Raw genomic sequence first — 21,079 nt, 5'->3', positions numbered from 1 at the left:
CATATAAAAAAACTCAAGAGCTGTGGCTACATGGTTTGTTAGAGTCACGCTGACTCTTACGTTGATGTCCCCCAAAGATGATGACTGCACATCTTTTGAAGATGGCAATTCACCTGAGAGCTTACAGTAAAATGACTCACGCTTTCATTTTGCAATTATGAGTGAGATTCGCATTAAATTAAGATCCTAACATTGAATCGCCTGTGGTCTTTTCAAAAACAAAAACAAAAAATGGCCAAAATACAACAGTTCTATAAACTGTTATCTGTTTTATGCAATCATAGCCTGATTTTGATAGAATATTTGATGCCTTAATGAACTCATACCGTTTATGTGATTAAATCAATCTATAAATTCACCTGTATTTATCACATCCAGAAAAAAGACTGTGTAAGTTAGTTTCCGCCGCATCCACTGACGTGGTTTCCATGAACATTTTCTGACCTGAGGCACTTATTGTTCAAATTCTTAATTTGTTTTATCGCAGGCGTTCCAGGCTCGCGATTCGAGAAAAAGCAAACGATGAATTTATGAAAGCGTCATACGTTGTGGAACTCGGTGTTACTAGAGGAATCATTTAGGATTTTAATACGTTATAAGGAACAGCACGGGGAACTTCCGTTCGTCCCATGTAAGGTAATCCGGATTCCGGAATCCAGGAAATTTTTGCTCGTGGAAATCGGAATACTGGGCGTTGGAATCTAGAATCCAGCTTTTGGAATCCAGGATCCCGCGTTTCCTTTTTTTCGAAACGTGAGCTTGTGACGCACTTGGTTTTATAAAAGAAAATATTTTTGTAAGAACGGTTGCTGTGGGGGCTGCTTGATTTCCGTAAACTCGTAAGAATGCGCCAGAAACATAACGACGGGACACGTAGAGATTTCAATTCACCTAGGGAATTTTAGCGTTATTTCTTAGACTTATGCGATCACCTATGAATGAAATTAATAGAAATTTTTCCTCGTGACCTTTTTGATGAGACCGTCAACATATATCAATTCTTTAAACTGTATTACTGTTTTAAACAGTCACCGTCTGATTTTGACGGAACAATTAATTCCATTCAAGGAGTGACGAGGTTTCGCTTTAGAATTTGGCTTGCTAATCAGTTTTTCTTAGAGGAGCTTATTTCACTTAACAAGAATTTCTTTGGTTTTGATGTTTGTACAAGCAAAGGAGACATCTTCAAATAAGAACAAATTAGCAGTCTTCACACTTCCTACTACTTAAATATTTTGTCGATATTCTTATGTTAATTGATTATGAGTTACATTTGTGGTATGTCTCAAACATCCTTCACAATTAGGAGGGGAGATTCCCGGGGAATACAATTGTCTTCGAGCATTTTCTCATTACGTTCAGAGTTTTCAATAGCTGGGTATAAATACAAGGTTGAGCAGTTGTAAATTGTTCAGTCTACAATTGTGTGCATGAAATCTCATGCTTTAAGGTCGGAGAAGAAAAATATTTGCATCATGCCCACTTTGCTGCTAAGTGTGACACTTTTGTTCGCGATTCAGTTGTTATCTTCAGTTGTTGGATTTGCCGAAATGTAAGTGGGAATTCGCTCTCTTTTATATTGTGATAGCCAATGTATTGTTTCTTTAACTTGGTTCTATATCATTTTTTTTTCCCTATTTTAAACTCTTTAATTGATACTCTAATAGAAGACCAAACTATTTTCTTGACATCTTTAAAAGCTAAGAACTGTGCTGAGCTTTACAACTCTGATCAAAGAATCAGCGGTGTTTATACAATCTATCCTGATGACAAAGCTCCCTTTGATGTATATTGCGACCAGTCGACAGCTGGTGGAGGATGGACAGTGATCCAAAAGAGACTGAATGGCTCCATTGATTTTAACCGCACCTGGGATGACTACAAACATGGCTTCGGTAATTTCCTCGTTGGTGAATATTGGCTTGGATTGGAGAAGATCCGCCGCTTGACTGAGAATAAGACAGAAAACAGGCTTCGAGTAGTTCTTGGGGTAAAGGCTACGAAGCAATTAGTTCCTAAAAAAGCTTTTTACGCTGAATATGCGTGGCTTAAAATTGGAGACGAGGAAGCGAAGTACAAGCTGGATCTTGGAAATATTATCGGTAAGCCTAAGACAATCAACGTCAATAGAAGCTAAACTTTTATCGTGATTATACGTAACTAGTTTTATAGGTCTCTATCCACATCTCGACTCATTCAGTCTCTTTCAATCCTGTTATTTACTTGCAATTCACGTTTGCCAAACGACTCTGTTCACAGTGTGTCTAATCTAAGTCATGCAAAGGCCTCTCACACTGATAAAGTGGCTCGCCTCTTTGTGACTCAGTGGCAGTGTTTCAAGACCACTCTACATCAAGTTCCAAATTTTTTTTTTTTTTTTTAACCTTAAGGTGGTCGAGATGATAACATATTTATCCTATCTTTCCGCTCCTCCACAGGGTAGTATCTTACGGGCTTAAATTGATATCAATGCTTATTTTCTCTATTTCCCCTTCTTTTTAGACATGACTGTTGCTAACGATTCTCTCAGTCATCATAATGGCTTCAAGTTTGGTACCTTTGATAAACATCACGCTGGTCCTAAATGTGCGTCAAAAAGTGGAGGAGGCTGGTGGTACGATGAGACATGTGCTGGGCTCTCAAATCTCAACGCTGGATCGGAAAAGATCTCTTGGGCAAGGCTAGATCGTAAACTTGCTGCTGGCAGTGCTCCCAAGACAACTGAAATGAAAATCAGACCTATGAACTTTTCTTCAAATTTACTTACTCATTAGTTTGTTTAAAAATGTGATTGAAGGGCCGGTGAGTATGGTACAATACGTGGAGTAAATTAAAGCATTCATAGAACCACTTGGTGATGTACAACCAAGCATTAAAATGCTTGTTTTAAATGCTTGATTGCTTGAAATGAAGTAGAAATACACTTTATAAAAACAATGATATGTTAGAGGCAAACAAGTTTATATAGTCGTGATGTGTTTTGATTGTATACAAATATTAAAGCTTTTACTTTTATGCAAATGTGCTGTAAATTTTGTATTCTTCGTTGCCACTATTTAAGTAGAGATGAATTTCAATAGAAGATGGTGAACTATTTGCTGTTTTAAGTAACGCGACATGTTCATCTTTCAGAAATAAATATTAAATTGCTCAAACCAAGCGCGAAACTATCAAAAACTTTGTTTACTTCAATTTCTTTGTGGAATACTGGTCTCCTTAATCTGTTTAACATTTATTAGAGAAACTGATATATCCAAAGGTTGGATAACCGAATTTTAACGTTGTTGTGATTACTAGTAAAATTTTGCCCCGTTGTGACAAGGATGTGCTCAGGTAAGCTTGAAACTATGAAAGACTACGCTTGATCGCTTGACCTTGAAATCAATTGACAATTTGCGAAATTGCTCCAGTTAGACAGAATTGACGAGGTGTGACAAAATCGGCTCTAAATATAGCCCATGGAAAAAAACCAAAATATTCTCAGCTAATCTATCCCTGTTTTGTGGCCTTTAGGATACTTATTTTTTTATTAAGCGTGTTTTTCTAATTCTTTCACAAGGCCAAGGCTACAGCAAGAGTTCTCATCAAGTCAAATCATTATGCATCCATACTTCAAGGGTCCAAACAAAGTTTGATTATTCTTTTGGTCGATAATCACTTTGTCAGATAAATCCCCGCAACAGCATGCTATCAGATGTTAGAGAGCTGTCAGATTTGAGGAACAATTTTTGTTCTGAACTTCGTTGAAATGAAAAAGTTTCTGTAAAAAGTTTCACAATGTTGATTTCGATATCTTGCTGAGACAGAAAGATAGGTTCAGGTCACGGCAGGGGCTAAATGACAATACCTAGCGCAAGGGTCTGTTAGTTTCTCTTTAGTATCAGAGAAGACTAAGTCCCCGACATGATTAAACTTTTGAATTTATATTCAAGTATGATGGAGTTCGTGCGAACTTACTTAGTGCGTAACGGATTTGACACTTTTCCGTCACAAGTAAATGATATTAGTCCGAGTCAGTTGAGATCTACGTGACAACGGATGGAGCGACCATACTTTTTTCATTTCTTTTAAAAATAGCTTCCCAGTGGCATTAATTATAATTAGGTTAAGTCGACTTCATTCAAGAGGATTTTTGGGGGTTTGCGGTGTTGTGATGTTGACTCCGTTTTTTTGATGCGGTATTGCGGTGAAGAAAAACTCGTATTGCGGTGTGGCGGTGATCTCAAACCTTACGGTGTACGATGTTTGTAATTTCAAACCGACGGTTTTCGGTGAAATAAATTATTTCCGGTGTTGCAGTGTATTCTTTTTTCAGTTTATTCTAGATTTTGACGACATGTGCTGATTGACCACAGGCCGTATTCGTTTATATTTTACTTGACCTCTGGACCTATACACATACTGTCGGCCAGCCAAAGACCAGTGCGTGGTAAAAATGAGTGAGTCTCGTCAGGATAACTGCATGATCAAATGCCTTGTTTTTTACTTCGAGGAGGGAAAAGGTGGTGAGAACTACTGTGAGAAGTGTTAATTTAGATACCGGGTTCAGAGAAACGAAAAGAGCCTTTCAAAAAGCTAAAAGAAGGCATTTGGTAGGTTTTTTAAATACATTAGCATTCTTATACCCTAATCCCTAATAACCTGAATAAGTCATCACTTTCTAGAGTCAGTCTACACAGAGTCAAAATATCGAGGAACATGTGACGGAAAAAAAAAAAAAAGCCATGGGAAATTTGATACCGGAGATCGTAAGGGGGGAAGGGGAGGGGGGAGGGGGTGATAAAGAAGATTTGTCACACTCTTCTTTCACTCTTTAGCACCGGCGTGCTCTTGTGATGATATTTGGAGAGAGAGAGAAAACGTCCGTTGACAAAGTAGTAATTTACCAATTGATCTAAATACGAATACAACCGGGCTTCCACTCAAATTGTTCCGGTTTGTTTGGGACTAATAATCACTATCGGTAGGGAGGGAGAGGGGGCTTGGTTTTACAAACATTAGTTTCTCGGGCTCGTACGCCATAGCCTACAGCTGAAATTCGGTGAAGATAAAAGGACAACACGTCTGTGGACAAACTATGAGACTGTCTATGCCTCGTTATTGACCGAGAATTGTTGGCAGAGGTGGAATCTGATCTCTCAAACCTCCAAAGACTCTAAAACGCTCGATGAGTTTTGATCCTAAGAAAAGAAAGCATGGTTTGGAAATTGCAACTATTGTTCATGTTTGTGTCGAAGCTTGGGCAGTTAAAATTTTCAAGCAAACCAAATGGAGCCCGAACAGCCTATAACTGTCTTAATCTTTAACAGTCAAAAAGTTGACAATCCCCGTTATGTCGTTGTTAGTTAATGTTCCGACATCAGAGAAACAGCAAAAAGACCAGCTTTGGCTGAGAATGTCAAGGTACAATTGAATAGGTAAGTTTTTTTGACCGTTTTACGGTTTACCTCATTTGAAAGCATGATTGACCTGTTTTTACGCCACTATTTTGTTGTTTTTATTATTAAAAACAGACAAGCAAAGAAAGATGGTAGAGCAGAACGCTGTTATTGAAACGGACCATCAGCTTGAATTAGAATTCCCATCCATTCTAAACGGCAATGATAAAATTCAACGTGAGTTATTTATTTATTTTGCTTTGAATGTTAATTGAATACTTTTTACAACAGTCACCTCGAGAAAGACAGACGGCGATACCTAAGAACTAAATAGGAAAAACGCAAATAGGATAGAGGAGTGAATATGTAGAGAGCTATTCAAAGAGGTTTTTAAACACTCTTCATCCCAAAAGTTGCAAAACACTATCTCAAGACCCATGTTGGTTTTTTTCCTTCCAATTATAGCTATTGTCTACCCTATAAGAACTGTTTTTTCCAAAACTAGTCCCACAACTGTTATCACGGAAAACTCCTCTAACAAGACTTTGACACCAACGCGACCCACACCAACAGAAGTATCACAGTCGGAACCAGAGGATCCCTCAGAGGAAGAGAAGAAGAACTTGAATGAAGGTGATTGTATAGATATTTAAGTCTAAGAAAAGTTTAAGAAAAGTTATCGTCGTGAATCTTCTTGAAATTGTAATTCTTAGCCCATGACGTATTCTTGGGTCTTGCCATTTTGACATTACAACCAAAATTCAGCTCTCGACAGTTACGTTGCACACAGATCCATGCAATGACGTGCGTGAAAGAAGTGATGCAATGTCTGGTCGAGGTAAAGGACCGTAAAAAAAGAGTGAGGAAAGTTTTACAGTGGCCAAAAAAAATATTGTGTGGTACTTGTAAACAAAATATCCAGATGAGATACGACAGCGATCCGAAAGGACGCATCGCCTATTTTGACGTAAGTCGATATATACTTTACGATTACTGAAAAGTGATTCGAAATCCATGGTAGCACCACACAGCATATTTTTAGTTGGAGTTCAAGATTTTGGAGTTTTGATTCCGGGGGCGTTTCAAGACTGGATTCTTGCCATCGAATCTATGGTCATTGTTTTGACTGTCTCTGTTTGTAGTACTAATTAAATGGTAGCGTACAAGGAAGCTATAATAAACGACAGTTAGAAAAGGAATTTGTGTAGCATTTATGATTCCATCTAAAGGACCCTTAAGCCAAATAAAAAGTTTAGTACAAAAATATGTAAGAACTGATGAAACCAAGGGGTGTTTTTAGAAGAAAAATCAGATACAAATATTAGAGATGGTAAGTTATGAGCTCGGTAAAGAATTAAGAAAGATATTTTTCCGTCTTGTGAAGAGCGTGGGACGAAGAGAAAAAAAATTCTGAGTCCCCAGGAGGAGTTGGGGACTCTGAATTTTTTCTTTGTCCCACGCTCGTGACGAGACGAAAAAACATCTTTCTTAAGAAGTCAGATGTTTCAAAGCCCCTTGTTCAATTGAGAACAATACATGCAGTAGTTCAAGAAATCTACGTTTATTTGTAACGTTTCGATCTAACGTCTTTTTTATTTTTTGTTGCCATAGATCATTACTCCAGATGTAGCTCTAAAACATCACCGTGCGTCAAAAAAAAAAAAAAAAAAAAAAAAAAAAGAGTTTGGAGTGAAGCGAACGTGTGAAGCCGAGAAAGTAGAAACTAACAAAAGGTCAAGGGTAGACGAAGTGGACTCGGACGTTGACCTAGTTTAAATGGAATAAACTAAAATCCGTTTTATTGTTCTGATACCACTGATAGGAAACTTGCCGACTCGGATGTTGATGCTTATTCAGCAAAGACTTGCTCATGCAGTGAGGTAATAGAAGTGCTGTCGGACTAGTGACAGTGTTGATAGAGATGATCTCTTTACTCAGTTTATATGTCGGTGTTGAAGAGGCAGATCCTGTATGTGTTGAGCTTCAAGACCTTCTTCGTTGAGGAAAATTGTCAAAGGAAAGGATCCTTTATAAATATCTTAATGATGTTCTAAGGATAATATAAAATCCCTTCCCCGATTACGATCAAGAGGTCGTGGAATTTTTCAACACCATTAGTTACAGTTAGGCTAAATGGAACTATTGAAAAACCCACAAGCCAAATCGTTCATCAAACCACTGAAGCGAAACGTGATTCTCTGTGTTTTCGCAAACGATAGAACAGCTTTGGGAACTGGCCATTGTGTTCGATTCTTGGTTAAAGGAAAACATCCGTCTAAAAACTCTAGTCGAGTCCAGTCCAACTCGTTCGATTACTTAAGTACCATGGATTACAACAAAGTGAATACAATTGGTTTCAATCTTACTTAAGTAACAGGAAACAGCAGGTGCATGCAAATGGTGTTGCTTCTGATACACGTTTTATCTCCACTGGTGTGCCTCAAGGATCGATACTAGGACCTTTGCTGTTTACTAATTTCATTAATGACTTTCCAAAGTCTTCCACCTTTTTTTCGACTAGATTATATGCTGACGATACATCTTTAACAGCTTCTGGAAGTGATCTTGACAGTTTATTGTGTGAAATTAACAATCATTTACCAGCTGTCTACGAATGGCTATGCAGTAATAAATTGACCTTAAACTTGACAAAAACTAAGTTTCTTATTTTAATGCCTCGTCAAAAGGAAAGCTACAATCTTTATCCACCACTAACTGTAGCAAATGTTCATTTAGAAAATTCCTTTTGCGTAAAATATCTTGGTGTGTATATTGATTGTCACCTTACTTGGCATGACCATATCGACTACATATGTGGCAAAATTAGCAAAAATATAAATATAATGGTTAATTTGAAGCATTATGTATCAAAAGCAACACTTGTTAGTGTGTATTATTCTCTTATTTATCCTTACCTTACTTATGCTTGTACACTTTCGGGAAATAATTATAGCGCTCCATTGTTTCAAATCGTAAAGTTACAAAACAAAGTGGTTCGTGATATAAATGATGTTCCTTTAATGGAATCAATAACTCCACACTACACATCCTTAGGCCTTCTGAAATTTCCTGATATTGTTAAACTGAACACATGTATGATTTTTTATGATTATTTCCACCATGAAAAGTTTCTTAATATACCTGTTTCATTAGTATCTGAACTACATAATTACAGTATCCGCAGTGCATCATCCAATCAAGTTGCAATACCTTTATTTCGAACTAATCTTAGGAGATTTTGCCCCAGCATTATTGGAAGTTTCTTTTGGAACGATATTCCGCAATCCATTAGAGACAAACCATCTAAAAAAATGTTTAGAAAAGCACTTTTGCGTTGGTACCTTGCTCAATACTAATGAAACATTATCTCTTTTATAATTTTCTGAGCTATTTTGTCATTTTTCCTTTCCTTTTTAATTAAAATCTCAAGTCCTTTGTTATACATAATTTTAAGGGGCACAATATTAGTTTTCTAGGTGTGCTCCTCTCCTCTCCTTCAACATACAATGTAATTCAATTCAAATGTAATTCAAAAACGCCTTTGAGACGCACATTTTTGTCGATTTTACCAGATTCTCCACATGTTGGTAAAAGTATGAAAGCAGCATTCTCCAACTGGTGGCTGAAATATAATGGCGAACGTATCAACTTGGCTTTGATACGGACTTTGAGAAATCGCTCGAACAAAGAAACGAAAGCCACTGTAAGAAAGCTTACCCCAAAAAACGATCATGTTAAGAACAAAGATAGACAAGATCCATCTTCCGTTCTCACCCTTTGCAACACTAAGTTAACCGCTGAGTTGAAAGACGCTGGTAACGTTAGTCATAAAATCATCCCAGAACTAGACAGATATTCTCCTGACACCCAGCTTGGTATGTTTCCGCCGCCAATAAGCATCGCTATTACGTCTTGCGGATGGATAGAATTTCTATCCTATGATGTGAAGAGTTTCTTGTATACACTCTACAAAGCTCGCTTGCATAGTCCTGTTGACAAAATTTCAGCAATCAGACAAAATCCCTAAGCAAGGGATATCCACTGTGCCGATGGGATGATCTTCCAAACTTCTGACGGTGATGAAAATTTTGTAACAACGAATTTTTTTTTTCGTAATAGCGTTCGCACTTGAGAGGTGCGAATTATTTGTGTAACCACAAATGTCAATCAATCGAAATAGTTACCGAGATTTCGTGACAATGCGATTCCTTTTAAGTCGTTTCCGGTCAAAGACTGATCGCAAAGCAAAATACCCCCGCGATATGTTTAATGGCCCTCCTTTACTGTTTGCTTGCCATACAAAACCTGATTGTGGCTAGTCAACAATTAATTCTGGTTTTGTTGGGAAGGATTCGGCTTGTACGGGTCATGGAGACGTTAACTCAGCTGTTCAACAGACGTCGACGCCGCTGTCGTTTTCACCCGTATTGGACATTTTTCCGACCCATAGAATCCTGGTTCGAAATCCACACCAGAGTAACTTCCCTGAAGCCTTTTTCCGCAGACATCTGAAAATAGGAAGAGAGTCAATCGACAACTTACTAACACTCTTAAGAGGCTACGTTCAATGAGAAAACACTCGTACATAATACCATTTAACCTGGTATCAATTACGAAATATGATGACAAGTTGAAGGGTATCTGTCATGGAACAATAGATTTTCTCGCCCGACAAAAAATTGTAGGCCTTCAAAGCTCCAAAGCTAGTTGACGGTATTGCGAAAATTTTGGTGGGTCAAACAAATCGTTCGCAATCGGTCTCGCGTTGACAGATTTTTTTTGCAAAACAAACAAAATTTCGCGTAGTGCGAACTGGCCCTCAATCTCCATAACTATCCACGTTAAGTAAACAATGAAAAGCAGTCAACAACGATTTTGCTAAACACCGCCAGACCTTCAATTCGTTCCCTCTGAACTGCAAATTCGGCCAGAATATAGGCTCCGTGTAGCCTCTTGTTTGATAAAAATTAGGAATATCGCTTTAGTCCCTCTGAACGTTTCTTGGATTTGTCAACTTTCACGAATTCAGCAAGCCCCGCTCGTGTTTAGACGAGGCTATGTAAACACGGAATAAGTCATCCATTGTCTAAGTCAATTTAAGTGTTGTTCATTTTGATTTGCCGCAAGCTTTATAGAAAGTACGAAAAAAACGCAAACCTTAGGTGGATAGACGGATGCGTTCAATGTGCGGACCAGGTGAAAAATGAAAGCAGAGCTCATTGAAGCTCATTGAAACGACTGTTTTGATCCTGAAAATGATTGTTTCGTAGGGCGCACGAACACTGTTTAGAGGAACAAGGATAACGGAAAGTGATGATATGTCCTGTATGTCTCAGAGGTAGTTCTTAGTGCTAAGCGCTTCAGTTTTAGCCGATTTTTAACATCGTATGGATTCTTTCTAATTTGGATCAATTACGCAAACAAGTTTATTGATTTTCAAGGTGAATAGGGAATAAATCAATGACAAAGTGATCTTATACATGGTTTCTTTTCTAAATAATTATTCACCTTTGAAGTTCATTGAAGTGAAATAAAACACCACCTTATCCAATCAAAAAATTAACTTCAGACATCAATCAGTCTCTCGATCCTGCACGTTTCTCAATTTCCCACATAGTGACCTTTTATAATTTAAAGAGACGATGTTATACACTAGTACTGTGGTCAGCCACCCAATGAGTAAATACGCGTTTTAGGCACAGTCATGCACATCTAAGATCTTTGGTCCAAGCTGGTGGATATGTTAGTGTAACAACTTAATCTTTTCATGACTGAAGGAGAACTCAAACACTTCCGTAAGGAAATGAAGTTGTACGAAGATTCCAACACTTCAATTTCTTTTTCAGCAACATAAACGGATCATGTGTACTATAGGTGGACTCGGTCGACATATCGGGCGACAGTCGACCGATATATCGGTCGACTATCGGTCGACTATCGGTCGACTATCGGTCGACTATCGGTCGACTATCGGTCGACAATCGACCGACTATCAGTCGACTGTCGACCGACTATCGGTCGACTGTCGACCGATAGTCAGTCGATTGTCGACCGATAAATGTGTCGACCGATGTAGTCTTAAACCATCGATACTCGACCGATACATGACCGATACATGACCGGTACTTGACCGATACATGACCGATACTTGACCGATACATGACCGATACTTGACCGATACATGACCGATACTTGACCGTTACTTGACCGATACTTGACCGATACTTGACCGATACTTGACCGATACTTGACCGATACTTGACCGATACTTGACCGATACATGACCGATACATGACCGATACATGACCGACACTTGACCGATACTTGACCGACACTTGACCGATACTTGACCGACACTTGACCGATACTTGACCGACACTTGACCGATACTTGACCGATTCACGACCGATACTTGACCGATACATGACCGATACTTGAACGATACATGACCGATACTTGAACGATACATGACCGATACTTCACCGGTACTTCACCGATACTTGACTGACACTTCACCGATACTTGACCGACACTTCACCGATACATGACCGACACTTCACCGATACTTCACTGATACTTGGCCGATAATTCATTGCCCCCTCGGGGGGGAGGGTTTATTCCACGATAAAAGATATAAAACTCTAATAAGTAATGTGATTACCTCATAATTTAGATGTAAATTGCGTGTCTGGAATCCAGTTTTAAATTTCTCTTGTGCCGGCCATAGCGCGTATCGTCTCCGGCAGCGAATTCCAAGTCCTTACAGCGGCGAAGTAACGAAGAGACCTTAGACCATAATAATAATAATAATAATAATAATAATAATAATAATAATAAAACTACTAATATAGCGCTTATCCAGTCCTGTTCTAAGCGCTTTACAAAAATATTAAAATATCACACGTTAAAATAATGTTAAAAGTAAGTCTTAAGTTAACTGATGTCTAAGATATAGGCGTTTGACATGGATAATAAAAGAGATCATACATTACAGTAATTTTTAAAAAGATGAGTCTTAAGTTTACGTTTAAAAATATTTAAATTGTCACAAGAACGAATGTCATCAGGTAGTTTATTCCACAGTTCAGGAGCCGAAACAGCAAAAGCTCTATAGCCATAGGACTTGAGATTAAAGTTGACAGGAGTCAGACGCAATGTTGAAGACGAACGGAGCGTTCTTGAAGTTGAATAACGGCGTATTAGGTCTTGAATGTAGACAGGAGACTGCTGGTGAAGAGCTTTATGGGTGAGCAGAATTATTTTGAATTTAATTCGCTCAGAAATTGGAAGCCAGTGTAGGTCGAACAAAACAGGGGTGATGCGGTCGAATTTACGAGAGCTGGTAGCAAGTCGAGCCGCCGCATTCTGCACTGATTGGAGCTTTTGGATAGCGTATTTGGGGACACCGTATAAAAGAGAGTTACAGTGATCCAACTTGGAGGTTACAAAGGCGTGGACTAGAGTCTCAGTGGTCTTAATGGATAGTAATTTCCTTATACGGGAAATGTTCCGAAGATGATAGAAGGCAGATTTACAGACAGATTTGACATGAGGGAGCATTGACATAGTACTATCGAAAACGACGCCGATATTTCTGGAAGATGAAGACGGCTGTATTATATCAGAACCAAAACGAAGTGGAGGTATAGACTGTTGAGGGTTGTGCTTTGAATAAAGGTAGAGAAGTTCAGTTTTGTCTTTGTTTAGCTTCAGCTTATTTAAGGCCATCCACTTATCTAGATCAGATAAGCAATTCTCGATTTTAGCAATGCTACTGGTTAATTCCAGATCATCGTTAACGGAAAAAGAAATGTACAACTGAGTATCATCGGCGTAGAAATGAAATTGCATGTCGTGAAAACGTAAAATGTCGGCAAGAGGAGCAGTGTAAAGTAGGTAGAGGATCGGCCCAAGAACGGAGCCTTGAGGTACTCCACACTTGAGCTCACGAGATTGCGATTTCCTTCCATCGATTAGGACGACTTGTGTGCGTTTAGTAAGGTAGGAGCGGAACCAGTCAAGTGCAGTGCCACGTATTGAGAATTTAGAATTCAATCTTTTGAGCAGTATTACATGGTCAACAGTGTCAAATGCAGCGGAGAGATCTAGTAACAGGAGCATGACACAGTGGCGATTATCGATAGCAAGCAAAATGTCATTTTGAACACGGAGAAGGGCGGTTTCGCAGCTGTGGAATGATTTGTAGGCAGATTGTAGCGGCTCTGTGAGTTGGTAGAAGTCAAGATAAGCTTGAAGACGCACTGCCACAACCTTCTCAATGACTTTCGAGATAACCTTAAGGTTCGAAATAGGCCTAAAATTACCAAGAACTTCGTGGTCCAGGTTCGGTTTCTTGAGAAGAGGGGTTACAACAGCGTTTTTAAGGGACGAAGGTAGAAAACTAGATACCAGTGACAGGTTTACAATACTACAAATAGATGGTAGGAGCAGGTCCAGATGTTCTTTAAGTAACGTGGCTGGTAAAGGATCCAGACAGCAGGATTTCTGCACAACAGAGCGGGCAATCTTCGATAGTTCAAGATTTGAAGTAGGTGAGAAGTTGCTAAGCTCACAATTAGTGGTGGAAATATCCAGTGAGGAAAAGTAATCCGGAATTTCAGAAGGAGTAGGTATACTTCTAATACGGGTTATTTTATCTTCGAAGAAGGTAACAAATGTATTAGCGAGATCTTCAGCTGCTGTGCTGGTTGGATAACTTTTCTCCGCTTTCCTGTGGAGGAGACGGTCGATTAATCGAAATAGGGCTTTGTTGTCGTTGCCAGCCTCTGAAATACGATTAGAGTAGTAATCCATTTTTGACTTAAAAATGGTGTTCTGAATAATAGTGCGTTGATTAGCGTAAAGTCGATAGTCTGATTCAAGTTTGGAGCGTCGCCAGCGCCTTTCAAACTTGCGGCAGGTTGTTTTCTGTTTTCTGATTTCCTCGCTGTACCAGGGAGCATTAGGTCGCAGATTGATGATTCTTGTGCGCAAAGGCGCATGTTTGTCTAAAATGGAAAGTAAAACCGATTCATACTGGTCACAGAGTTCTGTAATTTCCTGAGATGGTGAGTTATATAAGGCGGAGGAACGAATATCACGCCGTAGGTTGTCTGGATCAATGGTACGCAGTTTACGTGATGAGATGGTGAGCTTAGCTTTAGGTGGTCTCTTGATAGCCGAGGTGCAAAGAACAGCAAAGTGATCAGAGATAACCGGGTCATTGATGGATAAATTTAAGACAGTTTCTTCGCCAGATCTTGTGATAATGAGGTCAAGGGCGTTGTTGTTTTTGTGCGTCGGGGTGTGGACGTTACAGACTTCCAGATTGAAACAGCTTAAAAGGTCGGGAAACTTATTGGCAGTGTTGTCAGATGAATCGTTGACATGAAAATTGAAATCACCGGCTAGAAGAAGACGGCCGGTAGAAGATACTAGCCTTTCCAGCAGTGAAGAAAAATCATCAAAAAAAGCAGCATGTGTAAGACCATTCTTGACAGAAATTGGAGGGCGGTAAATAACAATAATACGTATGATAGATGAGGAACAGTGAAGCAGTACTTCTTTAAATTCAAAAGATTTAAACGGATCCGATTTAATTTGCTCCATTTTCAGATTTTTCCTGTAGAGTAGGCCAACACCTCCACCATTTCCATTAGGTCTTGGTATGTGAACAAAAGCATATCCGGTGGGACTGATATCACGAACGGTGTAGTCAGAGCAGTCATCGGGTTTAAGCCAGGTTTCAGTTAAAGCAAGAATGTCGATGTTTTTGTCAACCACAAAGTCTTTAATTTGTAGCGTTTTATTGATGATGGATCTTGCATTTAGAAGGCAGAAGTTTAGCGAATTTGCAGATGAAGAATTCAACGGGTGTCGTTTAATCGTTACCAAGTTATTTAAATTAGGTCCAACAGATAATTTCACACTTGAAGGTTTACGAACATTCCATACAGAACTTGTTTCTGTGATTTTGTGGAAACCATACGATTGCTTCATGGCCTTGCCTGCTCGAGTGCGACGTGTTCTGAGAATCCCTTGAATTTTCAGGAACTGGAAAAGGTCGGGTTGAAGTACCATGTTTTGTACATCTTACTTTAGGTATCAAAGCATATTTGTGCCCCTTTAATTACGATGCGTGTTCTTTACTTGAAATGAATTAGCTGTAGTGGTGGGTGTCTTCTTTTGAAAAAATCTGTCTATCGTAATTAACATATATTGGGTGAGACGACCCTTTAATGTGTTTTGTAAACCAATCAAATTGAGCATTCTTTCTTAATGAAGGGTCTTTGCTATAAATACATGTCATACCTAAGTGCACGGTCCTTTACCCTCTCTAGTTTTTCAAGTATATTCAACCTATTGACTTTGCCTGTTACTTTTCTGGAGATAGATGTGGTGTGAGAATTAAGGATCTGTGTTCACGTACAGTAGATCAAAATTATGAGATCTACAACGCACGATGTTTATTGCGTTGGAGACTTACTACATCCTTTTCAAAGGTTAGGTTATATTTGGTTTTATTATCTGTGCTTTGGAAGCTTATTTAATTGGACAATGAATGGTATTTAACTTTTTTTCCGCCGCCGCTGTCATTATTCGTTAAAAAAGTGTCACCGTCTGTCGATAAAGAGCACACAATTCGACTATTTAAAGGGTTAAAAACCTCCAGTTTGAGACATGACGGCAAACGGGACGTCGGTAGAGTGAACTCGCAATACTTCCAGCTGCACTCATAAAGTTTTGATTTCTATTTCATTCTATATCAAGCGCATGTTTTTAGTAAACGTCAAAACAATTCTAACACTGTTTGTTCCCATTGGACCGCGAGTAAGGAAATTTCATTTTCCGATGATGTAGTCTTCAACGCTGGTGTATTAGGTTCCGTAGCTTTGTAAATCCACTTTATGGGGATACAACTGTTTCGAGATATTTGTCCGACAAAATGGAGCAAAACAATGGCTGTGTGCAAGTGTTTTAAAAAACATTGGTTAATTTCCTTACTGTCCTCCGTAATACAAGATGTATACTGGTAACTGCAGTTTGTCATCCAAAAAAAAATTTTATTCCAAAACTCAAATGGGAAATGGTTTTTTATCGCATGCATTTTAGCGAAAGCTTAATTGACTTTCTTTCCTTTGATTTGTAAAAGCAAAGTAAAATACGAGAAATTGGACCTTTCTCGGAAAGCTTCGATTTGTTTTTACTGCTCGGTGTATTCATTGGTTCAAATGATATAGATATAGAATGTGAACCGCGAAGCACCCGTAATATAAATTATAATTTTTTTTAAATAAATGTTTGGGTGCTGGAAGAAGGCAATACTGCCGATACAATAAATCCCCTTGGGTTACTACCCTTTTAAAGGAAATTTGGGAGAACTCACGGGGCAAAGAAAATTTGACCAAGTGGGGATTGAAGCCACGACCTCCGAATTAGATCTACCGACTGAGCTACGAGACCAGCACGAGAGCAGGTCGGGGTAAATTAGGTAGTCAATCGCGATAAATGTGCAAATGATATCATATGTACAAAACGGGGTAGTGTGGGGAGAAATTAGCATTTGAGGGTGTGTTTGCGTGTGCTTCGTGTGAGCCTATTGCTGCATAAAATAGCAATAACATAAATTAATAATAAGAAATACAATGAAAATAAAAGAAATGAGAAATAATGAAATAATTATAAAAAATAATACATATCTCGTTTCGCCCCAGGAGTCTTTGTGTGGGTAGTTATTTGAAGTTGCCCAACCCCCTACCCACGGGACAAACTGCAAATTTTAAACATTTTCCACCCTAGGGTCACAAGGGCCGATCTTGTCCCGGGTATTACCTCGGGAGGGTGGTAACCGTAGGAAATCAACGTTGTTGTTCAGCCTACATGATTGAATAGTATTTGAATTTATTATTAGTTTTGTTATTGCTATTTTATGCAGTAATAGGCTCACAGGAAACATTAAGGAAGGTCTCTTCCCAGCCCCCCCCCACCCCCATCTCACACACAGACACACACACCCTCAAATGCTAATTTCTCTCCATACCGAGCAGTGAAAAACAAATCGACGATTTCCGTTAAAGGTCCAATTTCTTGTATTTTACTTTGCAGATTTCATGCGTATTACCCACATTTGACCGTATGTTATCTGTGTGTTACTCCATGTATTCGTATATGTTACTTTTATATTACTCATATGTATCTGTGTGCGCCCGTATGACTCGTAATTACTCGTATGTACTTGTATGTTACTCGTAGTGCTCGTGTGGTGTTTTAGTCACTATCCTTTGAAGATCAATTGAACAAATGTAAGCTTATTTGCACCTTATCTTCTTCTCGCGAATGGCTATAGCACGTTTTATTCTCTTCTCTTCCATCTCAGCAAGTCGATCTCACCGTAGTGACTTCAACAGAAAAATAGCGCCATCCGAATTATTCCCAAAATCTTCGGCAAAACCTGTAGCCAGATTAGAGCCAAAATGCCAAAAACTGTGCGCATTTTACCTTGAAATTGTTAACAATTAATGTGTCATCAAGAAATGTGCTCATAAAGAGATTCACCTCGATGCCTCGTATACATTGTATTTCATTCAGGTCTTTTTTACAACAGAAAACATATCAACTAAAATACATACGAAACATTACATCAACCGTATTTCAGTTTATAATACCCACTCATGTCCTGCACCTGCTAGGAAACAGTCTTTCTTAATTTTTTTCTATATATTCAACACGTTTTAATAAAATTTGTCTCTTCTTAAGCACAGTTCCAAAGGGGACGTCGACCTCGAGGAGAGAGATGGGTTCTTGGGCTTTTTCACACACAGTATGACCCCGCTCGACCGTATTTACAGCTTGTGAGAAGGCGAGATGCGCGTACTCTTTTGACCATTATCCAAAGACACGTACAACCAGGCTCTTTGGTTTATACTGATGAATGGGCGGCATACAGGCAAATGCAAAGGGTCTTGGGTTTCAATCATTAAACGGTTAATCGCTCGGTTAACTTTGTAGACCCAATCACCGGTGTCCACACACAACACGCAGAGAGCAATCGGTCTGCAGCAAAGGACAAATTTAAGAAGTAATATATCAAACACGAGGAAGAGTGTTTCATCCGATATCCAAACACCGAGAAGTGGTTGAGAAAACGAGTTTTTTTGAACCAACTTCAAAGTGTTTGGATATCGGATGAAACACCCTTTCGAATGTTTGATATAGCTTCTCAAACCATTAATAATTCTTGGAGAAAATCAAAGCAAAAGTTCACCAGATTTTATGATAATTAAGATCACATATCCAAGCCTCCTTCACGGTTGTAATTTCCTTTGTTTTCTCAGCATGAATTATTAATGAGTTTGAGAAGATGAAAGGGAACACAAATCCTAACTTCCTGCAAGAATACCTTAAGGAATTCATGTGGAGAAGATAGTATGGTGAGCTTCACCCGAATGGCTGTTTTGGACGGTTGATGGAGGACATTGCAGAACAATATCCACTTTAAATACCCAGAGGTGGGGGTACTCCCATATACATGTATGTGCCGCGGGATAGGGTATGGTTTTGGCGGTTATCGTTTTGCCTCTGTTAGCATTGTGTTTCGGTTGTGATCTTTAGATAGGATATGTAAATTGTATCGGCTAAAATTGCAGTGTGTAAATGGCCAGCTAAACAAAAAGCAAATTCCGCTAAAATTGTCAACAAAGCGATTTTATCGAGAATTGCGTTTTGCCGCGCGTGGTTAGCCGTTGTTTGGTTATTGTTTTTCCTTGAATAGGGTGTCATATCTCGTGTTTGGACAATTCTCGTTTGTTTCATCCTTAAAGTGGGACAGGGTTCAAGACTCTTCGAGGCACACACTTATTCAAAATTTACAGGAGTACCCTCCTCTCCCGAAACGGGACAGTTCCTGTGACCTTAGTGCAACATTGGTGCAATTTGGTATTTTTTTCAATTTTAAACTCAGAAGCATATACGGTAAAAACCCGCTAATAGGAACCTAATTTTTTCCAAGCAAGGCTAAGAAGGTTATTATAAAAGATGGTGCTTAACTGGAAAATTTGGCTAGTCAGGTTCTTTAACAGGTTCTTGTTTTCAAATAGACTGCGAGTAGTCTCTTTTGCTGTGAAATCCCACTGGAACGAACGGGGAAAAAGCGGACGCGATCGACGAGCAATGAGGGGCGAGGCCGTGATCTGCGAGCAGCAGGGGCGTCAGTCACAGCGAAAAGAGATCGCAGCTTGGCCGCTCACCGCTCGTCGATCGCGCCCTCTGCTCGCAGTCTAGATTTCAAAATAAATGAGTTGTTTGTCATTGGAGGGCGTGGCCTATTTTTGGTATTGTATGCATAATATGTTAATAATCCAAGCATATATTTACCAAGTTTACAAAGCTATCCAAGATAAACAGAACAAAACGCAACATTAATACATGGAACTTTGTTGTTGCTTTGATTGAATTTCTCAAAAAAAAGAACCTGTTTCAAAGTTGTAGGCTAAAGCAGGTTCTCGTGTAAAAGGAGTCTTAATGTAAAATTAAACTTAAAATCTAGGTTCTTAAAAAAGGGTTTTTTACTGTACCTGTAATAAATTCAAACATTGCAATAGTTTAGCACACTCGAGTTATTTTACGCGAGGTATTTTGAGCATTTGACGTCATTTTCCCTAATTCTCAACCAGGCTATAATTGGAACAAGATAAAGAAATGGCGACTGCAACTTCTCGGAAATAAAAATACAAATAAAAAAAGATTTCTGATGGTCGTAATGGATTGATATTAAGCAAAGTATTTTATACAGTCATATTTTACACGAAATTATAAAAAATGGATATGGATAGTTTGATCGTAGTAGCACTTTAAAAACATTACTTTCCCCCTACACTTCTGGAGGTGGAAGTCTACGAGAAGTTTCCATTTACCCACTTTTTGTTTAGCAATTTATTAAAGCTTTGAATATCTATCATCTTAAGGCCTCCTTTATCGTAATCATTGATCATTTGTGTCCTTTTAAGTTTGTCCCCTTTGCTTTCCCAGAGAAAGTCATATAGCAGGGTATCGATTTCCTTAGGTGCACCCTGATGCGTTGGAAGAGAGGTTAAAACATGTACAATTTGGGATACTGCCAAAGCTTTTATTATCGTGATTTTACCTAGAAGAGTAAGTCTCCCAGCAGACCAGCTGCTTAGGATGTTTTTTGCTCTCTCAATTTTCTCTGAAAAAATGGCATCGCCAGAACACATCAGAACGCTTTAAAGGTAGTGCAAAATGCGATGGAAAATTTGGAGCTATGCGATGTTTGGAGAATTTTTAATCCAAATGGCAAGAGGATTATCTGGAGGCAAAGACAACTAGATATTCATTGCAGACTTGATTTTGTTTTAGTAAGTCAAACTACAGTACTTACCCGCTTATAAAAATCTGAGTTCTCAGTTCTAAATGTACTCGTAGGGTGTACTCATGTGAATTCTAATTCAAAACCAACATGTACATACTACTGTTTTTCATACATTATTTATACCAAATTTAGAGATTTTTATAGTTCATACATGTTTAAGTTCACTACTTTTGAGAGTCATGTCTTTTATCTTTGCCTGAAGATCTTTAAGGTTTATTTTCTAAAAAAGGAACCTGTTTCAAATTTAGGCTAAATAGGTTCTTATGTAAAGGGGGTCTAAATTGATATTTTTAGGCTAACAGGTTCGTGAATT

General features: G+C 38.7%; 1 protein-coding gene and 2 long non-coding RNA genes across 5 annotated transcripts in view; 2 read left to right on the top strand and 1 right to left on the bottom strand.

Annotated features, from left to right (window-relative positions):
• LOC149049493 (uncharacterized) overlaps nucleotides 1-18,457 on the top strand; it is a 153,929-nt gene extending 135,472 nt beyond the window's left edge. The window contains exon 3 of one of the 3 annotated variants that reach the window (XR_016184449.1): nucleotides 18,387-18,457. This is a non-coding gene — a long non-coding RNA (uncharacterized LOC149049493). Of the gene's footprint in view, nucleotides 1-18,134 lie in introns of all 3 variants that reach the window. The other 2 variants (XR_016184447.1, XR_016184448.1) reach the window with 2 other exon arrangements.
• LOC149049495 (angiopoietin-related protein 7-like) lies at nucleotides 1,263-3,177 on the top strand. The gene is made up of 3 exons (XM_089197220.1): nucleotides 1,263-1,278; nucleotides 1,668-2,102; nucleotides 2,503-3,177. Exons 1-3 carry the CDS (start codon nucleotides 1,263-1,265, stop codon nucleotides 2,772-2,774), a joined length of 723 nt encoding a protein of 240 aa, XP_089053346.1. The 3' UTR covers nucleotides 2,775-3,177.
• Nucleotides 8,380-10,106, bottom strand: LOC149049494 (uncharacterized). Its single transcript, XR_016183313.1, has 2 exons — nucleotides 9,979-10,106; nucleotides 8,380-9,886 (listed from the first exon to the last, which is right to left on the bottom strand). It is a non-coding gene; the product is annotated as an uncharacterized LOC149049494 (long non-coding RNA).
• Nucleotides 18,458-21,079: the final 2,622 nt, after the last annotated feature.

The sequence above is a fragment of the Pocillopora damicornis genome, chromosome 2 (genome assembly GCF_964200805.1).
Source record: "Pocillopora damicornis chromosome 2, jaPocDami1.2, whole genome shotgun sequence".
NCBI lineage: Eukaryota > Metazoa > Cnidaria > Anthozoa > Scleractinia > Pocilloporidae > Pocillopora > Pocillopora damicornis.
Note: the sequence above shows the minus strand (reverse complement) of the source record. Positions and strands in the feature narration are given on the sequence as shown.